This window comes from Cervus elaphus, chromosome 18 (assembly GCF_910594005.1).
Source record: "Cervus elaphus chromosome 18, mCerEla1.1, whole genome shotgun sequence".
Classification (NCBI taxonomy): domain Eukaryota; kingdom Metazoa; phylum Chordata; class Mammalia; order Artiodactyla; family Cervidae; genus Cervus; species Cervus elaphus.
This window is the reverse complement of record NC_057832.1, coordinates 118,978,447-118,985,421: the sequence shown is the minus strand read 5'-3', so window position 1 is coordinate 118,985,421 and position 6,975 is coordinate 118,978,447. Positions and strand designations below refer to the sequence as shown.

General features: G+C 56.0%; 1 protein-coding gene and 1 long non-coding RNA gene across 6 annotated transcripts in view; one reads left to right on the top strand and one right to left on the bottom strand.

The window, feature by feature from the left end:
- Nucleotides 1-2,049: 2,049 nt before the first annotated feature.
- On the bottom strand, nucleotides 2,050-5,319 carry LOC122673840. Its single transcript, XR_006334843.1, has 3 exons — nucleotides 5,191-5,319; nucleotides 4,190-4,239; nucleotides 2,050-2,516 (listed from the first exon to the last, which is right to left on the bottom strand). It is a non-coding gene; the product is annotated as an uncharacterized LOC122673840 (long non-coding RNA).
- The window catches only part of WDR86 (WD repeat domain 86), a 25,537-nt gene continuing 23,503 nt past the window's right edge, over nucleotides 4,942-6,975 (top strand). For 2 of the 5 annotated variants that reach the window (XM_043871744.1, XM_043871740.1), the window contains exons 1-2: nucleotides 5,533-5,689; nucleotides 5,890-6,176. In XM_043871744.1, coding sequence (XP_043727679.1) covers nucleotides 6,014-6,176 — 163 coding nt within the window. In that variant the 5' untranslated portion in view covers nucleotides 5,533-5,689; nucleotides 5,890-6,013. Of the gene's footprint in view, nucleotides 5,442-5,532; nucleotides 5,690-5,889; nucleotides 6,177-6,975 lie in introns of those variants that run through there. The other 3 variants (XM_043871741.1, XM_043871742.1, XM_043871747.1) reach the window with 3 other exon arrangements.

Below are 6,975 nucleotides of genomic sequence, written 5' to 3'. Positions count from 1 at the left end.
TCTCCTCCCTTCTTCCCTCTTCTTCAAGGGCTCCTTGCTGTTGTTGGTCAGTCCTTAATTCGTATTTGACTCTTTGTGACCCCATGGACTGTAGCCCGCCAAGCTCCACCATCCATGGGATTCTCTAGGCAAGAGTACTGTAGTAGGTTGCCATTTTCTTCTCCAGGGGATCTTCCTGACCCAGGGACCAATATATAAGGCTGCCTAAAGTTGTCCTACAGATTATTGATGATTTTTCCATTTTTTGAATTCTTTTTCTCTGCTTTTTGTTTTGGATAGTTTCCATGGCTACATCTTCAAGTTTGCTAATAGTTTATTCTGAAATGCCTACTCTGTTGTTAACTCCATCCAATGTTGCTGTTGTTTAATTTCAGACATTGCTTTTATCTCTAGATGTACAGTTGGGACACCGTGCTTCTACATCACTTTTTGAAAACCTGGAACACAGTTGCAATAACTGTTTTCATGTCCTTGTTGCACCACTCAGCCCCGTGGGGTGTGGGTTGGGTACAACCCCTTTCCTGCCTTGAGTAGTTACCTCCCATGCCTGAGTGGCTCTGTCTCCAGTTGGGGATGGAAGAGGGGCCTTTCGTAGATATCCAGGGGTCTCTGCTCTCTGGGACTCTATCCAGTCAGCTCTAAGCACTTCATTCATCCTGGACACTCAGCTGTTTCTGAAACTCAGGGAGTCCACTGGGCTCAGTCCAAGCTCCCCCTTTCCTGTTCTGAGGTCTGGAAATTCTCCCAGAGCAGTAAGTGGTCCTCTCGCAGAACTCCCCTCATCTGTCCCTGTCTCTCAGGAATTACTATCCTTTATTGCCAGGTGCCCAGTGTCTTGCAAACTGTTTGATGTTTGGTTTTTGGTTGTTTTGGGCTTCCCAGGTAACACAGTGGTAAAGAATCCGCTTGCCAACACAGGAGGTACAGGAGACACAGGAGAGGTGGGTTCGATCCCTGGGTCTAGAAGATCCCTTAGAGGAGAAAATGGCAATCCACCCCAGTATTCTTGCCTGGAAAATCCCATGGTCAGAGGAGCCTGGAGGGCCACAGTCCATGGGGCCATGAAGAGTCGAACATGATGTAGCACGCATGCATGCACACACTGCTGCTCGTTGTTCCAGGTAGCAGGCGGGAGACTAAACTCCATCCCTGTTACTCTGTGTCAGCCAGACTTGAAGTCAAAGCTAGTGAATTCTGAAAACTCTTTAAAAACTGTCTTCCCTTTGTCTTGTTAGCCCCTGATATTTCTCTGAAGCTGCCAGGAATAGTCTGTGGGGGAGATAAAGTGAAATTTGGAGGGCTGGGATGTCTTCCAGCTGGCTTTAAAACTTCAGCATAGGCATGTCTTTGCTAACACAGTCCTGGTGAGACACCCAGGAAAGAACCAAACATTCCAGTACCGGATGTGGAGTGAGCTTAGAGAGCCCTGTGTTTGTCGGGTCTCTGAACCTCCCTCGGGGCCCGTCTCTGAGTGGCAGCTCTCTTACCCAGAAGGCCTGACTCCTGACTTCTCAGGCCAGCAGTTAGAAGCTGTGGCCAAGAGTGGCCTTGTACAAAGGAGATTTTCTTGGCGTGAGAAAATCGGGCTTTTTTTTTCCGGGCTTCTAGGCCTGCTTCTTTTAAAATCTTGACCCTTTCTGGAAGGGACAGTGACCTCTTGGAACAGATTGGATGCATGTCGCCCTGGGAGTGATGGGGGTGGGGATTGGAGTCCGGTGGTCCAGCTCAGCACCCCTTGTCCAGAGACTAGGGACTCTCTGCTGTCTCTTGCTGGTCCCATCCTTCTCTGGACTCTGGCAACACTCCCAGCTTAGGACACATGTATATACGGCATTCTGAGGGTGTTTGGGCTTCCCAGGTGATTCAGAGGTAGAGAATCCACCTACCCAGGACACGCAGATTTGATCCCTGATCCAGGAACATCGCCTGGAGGAGGAAAGGGCAACCCACTCCAGCATTCTTGCCTGGAAAATCCCATGGACGGAGGAGCCCAGCGGACTACAGTCCATAGGGTTGCAAAGAGTCAGATACAACAGAGCACGCAATGCAAGTGTTTGTGGCCATGTTTTATTCTCCAAATAATTTTAATTCTCTGGCTAACATTAATTATAATAGTAATACTGAGGCTTCACAAAAGCCTCTTCTTTTTTTTTTCAATGATACAGTATGTTTTGTGTTTTCGTATGGTAAAATACCCGCAATGAAAGTTACCATTGTGACTACTTTAAATTGTTCAAAGTACCTTCACATTGTCATGCAACTGTCACCACTCTTCACACACTTTTTCACCACCCTGTATCCAAACCCAGTGCCCATCTGCCTTTCCTGATGCCCGCAGAGGCCCCTGAAGTCATTATTTCTCACAGGTGGGATTGTGGCTCTTTGTGTGGCATGTATCTGAACACCCCCAGCACAGAGTGGCCTCCTCCATTGTTCTTAGTGCCAGGAGTGCCCTGCCAATCTTCAGGAAATCGTCCTGTTTCTTCCATCAGGGCTCTGGGTCCTCAGAGGGGTCTCTGGAAGACAGTTAAGGACATGATGTTTCAGGGGAATTAGGCATTGGTTTTTCCAGTAGACATGTATGGATGTGAGAGTTGGACTATAAAGGCTGAGCACCAAAGAATTGATACTTTAGAACTGTAGTGCTGGAGAAGGCTCTTGAGAGTCCCTTGGACTGCAAGGAGATCAAACTAGTCCATCCTAAAGGAAATCAACACTTGAATATTCATTGGAAGGGTTAATGCTGAAGTCTCCAATACTTTGGCCACCTGATGCGAAGAACTGACTCATTGGAAAAGACCCTGATGCTGGGAAAGATTGAAGGCAGGAGGAGACGGGGACAACAGAGGATGAGGTGGTTGGATGGCATCATCAACTCAATGGATTTGAGTTTGGGTAAACTCTGGGAGTTGGCGATGGACAGGGAAGCCTGGCGTGTTGCAGTCCACGGGGTTGCAAAGAGTCGGACACGACTGAGCGACTGAACTGAACTGAAGGCGTTGTTTCCCAACTTTGCCACCTTCTCGCACTCCTATTAGATTTGGGCAAAGTTCACCAAAGCAGAGTTGGTAATGCTTGACCTGGGAAGAGAAGCCGACTCAGGACAGCCTCTTTACTGCATGTGCACACACCCAGACACCCCACCCCATCTCACACACATGGTCTCCCCACACCCATAAGGAAGTAGACAGGCTCACTTACCCGCCCCTGCCCCCCCCCCCCCACCGGAGGCACCACTTCGTGCCAAACCAACACTGGGGGAAGAGAAATAAAGGAAAAGGGCAAGAAGAACAAAAACTGCCTCAGCTTGGACAGAAGAAGATAGTGGAGGTGAGCAGTACTGGACCTTGGCCAGTGGACGTTTCGTTGACATTGTCAGCCCTTATGAATGGGCTCTGTGTACTGGGAGCTGGTGGGGGGGCAGGTTTGTGTTGGTGGTGGCTGAGGAACTGAAACTATGCCTCCCACCTTGCTCACTACTATTATGTGGCCCCCTGATAGTTGAACTTTTCTCAAACCCTAGTAGACGGGCTCCTTGAGGGTGTGGCTGTGGTCATCTCACACTGCCTTGGACCTCCCCACTTCTTGAACACCCCCTCCTCCGGTGTCCAAGAGAACAGATGCCTCTGCAGACCATTTGGGTCTCCCCTGACTCTTTTCCTTTGTCTTCTTACTCTTTATTTATTTTGCTTTGGCTGTGCCTGGTCTGATTGCAGCCCTCAGGATCTTTGTTGAGGCATGTGGGATCTGGTTCTCTGCTGCTGTTGTTCAGTCACTAAGTTGTGTCCAACTCTTTGCAACCTCATGAACTACAGCACGCCAGTCTCCCCTGTCTTTCATCATCTCCTGAAGTTTGTTCAAACTCAAGTCCATTGGGTCAGTGATGCTATCCAACCATCTTATCCTCTGTCACCTCCTCCTTCTCCTGCCTTCAATCTTTCCCAGCATCAGGGTCTTTCCCAGTGAGTCAGTTCTTCACATCAGGTGGCCAGAGTATTGGAGCTTCAGCTTCAGCATCAGTCCTTCCAGTGCTGGGGCGCCCGGCATTGGGAGTGTGGAGTCTCAACCACTAGACCGCCAGGGAAATCTCTGTCTTCTTGTTCTTCACCTCATCTTCCCCAAGGGCTGCAGCTCCCAGGCATGCCCATGACTCCTGCCCTCTCTCCCCAGCCTCACCGGTAGGCCATACCTGTACAGCCAGATGCCATTAGTCTTGGAGTCTGCATGTTGCAATGGCCCCTGGAAGGACACGGGTCCCAGAGTGAACTCGTGAGCAGCTGGTAGAAGCATCTCTGAACCTGTGTCATTGGTCACCTTCTACCGGGTCTCTCTGCACAGTGAGGAACCCCCAGAGTCCTTCCCTCCTCCCGGTGGGCATCTCCTTTCTGAAGAGTCCACCTTGGGAACATCCTTGCCCTTTCCACCTTCCTCTCTCCTGATGGTGCCCAGCAGCCTCCTGCCTCCTCTTTTCAACCCACCCCATCAGTTTTCCAACAATTTCAAATCCCATTCCAAAGCCCCCTCCCAGACCCTTCACTAGCCCCTGTCTCTTAGGAAGTAAACTCCCTCTCCTTAAGCCGAGCTGCATGGTGATTCAGAAATCTGGGGAAAGAAAGAACGGGTTTCCTCCGGTTTTGACCACTCGGAGAATAAATGGCCCAGTGCGCCATGGGATCCCATTCTGGGGTTTTCTTTCGGAGTCTGGACACGGTGAATCATTGGAAGAAGGTCGGGAGGTTGTGATGAGTATTGGGTTTCCAAAAGCACCCCACTCCCCGCCCCGCGTCCCCCAAATCACACAAACACAAATCCGATCTGAAATTTTCCTGGCTAGATTCTCTAAAGGGACCCGGAGAGTTCGAGAAATCCTGCTACCTCTAGGACCTGGAGGATTCGAGTAGGGGGGTGACCCTCCCCGCCCCCCGCGGAGTAGGCGCCGGAACTGCCTAAGGGGAACCAGCAGAGTGGCGCTGAAGGGGGCTGCGCTGGCCCGGGTTGACGCGGAGACAGGGGATCCCGGCCGAGACCTCGGGGGATCGTCAGAGGCTGCCGATCGATCCTGGGAGCGCTGGACACTCCCCGTCCCCTTGCGGGACTTCCTTAGGATTCGGAGTTTGCACGCGATTCCCCAGCGAGGGCGGACTAAGGGCGCTCTCCGAGGAGGACGGACCCCAGGTCCCCCAAGAGTACCTCTGCAGGGTCCTTAGGGTCCTCGAGGAGCCTGGAGGGAAACGACTTGCCGCGGGCCTGAGTGAGCTCCCCGCGTGCGCGTCTCCCCAACCCTGACCCTGCAGTCCACCCCCTTCTCGTCGTCCCGGCCTTTGGTCCAAGCAAGGGCGGCGAGGGCGGGAGCCTCGAGGCGCGGGCCGGGCAGCCCGGACGATCGCACACGGAGCGGTCCGCAGCGTCCCCGGGGGCGGGCGCGGGGACCGCGGGCTAAGGTCGGTCCTGAGAGATCAGGAGCGGCGGTCGGGGTGGGTGCTGCGGAAGGGCAGGCCCGAGAAGTGGGAGGGGACAGGTTGAGGGGTGGTCTCTGAGGAGGAGCCTGGCTGGACTGTATTGTTCGCCACTCTGCCGCCCGGAGCGCGCGGCGCTGGCCGCGGAGGGCGCGCGGGACGCTTCACTCCCAGGGTTCACGGGTCCCGGGCGCCCCGCGCTCTCCAGCGCTCCCTGAGACAACCGTGCGCAGGTGGGTGCGGTCTCCCCCGGGGGGCGCGGGGCGGGAGTCTTTCCGCGCCGGTGGGGCTGCGGCTGCTTCACCCGTTACGGAGACTCCCGAGGGGGCCCGCCCTCTGGGGCGCAGCCCCCGGAGGGTCAGCGGGCCGGGAGGCCGGGTGGGCGCACGGTAGCGAGGGTCCCCCGCCTCACCCGCGACGGGTGCCTCCGCAGGAGCCGGGAGCCGGTGGCCCTGCGATGGCCTCGGGACACAGCCGCAGGGAACCGCCGCGAAGACACCGAGGGGCCCCTCCCTAGCGGCGCGCAGCCTCCTCCGAGGTCCCCCTCCACCCGCGGGATGGGGGGTGGAGGGTCTGCCCTGAGGGTCTGCGCCGACCACCGCGGGGGCATCAACTGGCTCAGCCTGAGCCCCGACGGACAGCGCCTGCTGACGGGCAGCGAGGACGGCACGGCCCGGCTCTGGAGCACCGCGGACGGCACGTGCTGCGCCCTCCTGCAAGGTAGACCCGCCCGGCCGACCGCTAGCTCTGCCCTCCTGTCTGCCGCTCGCCAGCCTCTGACCTGTCCGCAGACCCCTTCCTCCAAGTCCAGCGCGCGCCCACCGTGGACCCTCGTGGAAGAGCCCCCCGGGAGGGGGGTTAGGGTGGGCGTGCAGAGAGGCCGCGATCCCGGCCAGCGAGCCGAGGGGCGCGGTGTCGAGTCAGCAGGTGGGTGAAACCACTTCCATCACCGCAGTGGGGACAAGCGGAAAGAAACCGCACCTCCGCCCCTTGAGCTGAGCGTCGCCCTGCCTCCTCTCTCGCTGGTCTTGAGACCTGTGGCCGACGTTTCCTGTCCCCGAGCCTTTGGATACAACAGGGGCTGGGTCGGCGACCTGGGCACTGCGGCGGAGGGGCTGCTGTTCGCACGGTGTTGTTCTCTTAACCTATTTGTGCAGACAGGGAGACTGAGGCACGGAGTTAATTAAGTAGCATGCAGGCGGTTTACGCAGCCCCACTCCGCGGGGGGAGGGGGGTCAGAGTCGAAAACCCCCTCCCTCATTCGGCCGCCCGGCCCTGCTCTCTCTAGCTTCTTGGTCTCATCAGCAATTTGGACAGGCCCTGAAACAGCAGGAGGTACACATCGGCCTAAGCACTGCTTCATAAAAGAGCCCTGAGGGTACGCCCGTACCGATTTATATTTGTGTACTTCCTGGAGGGGGGGGTGGATGTCCCCCCACCCCAGGGACTTGTCACAGGCCTGCAGCGCGGACTGCCAGGCCCCTCCCCTCTGAGTGGCCCCTGCAGCCCCTGGCAGAGG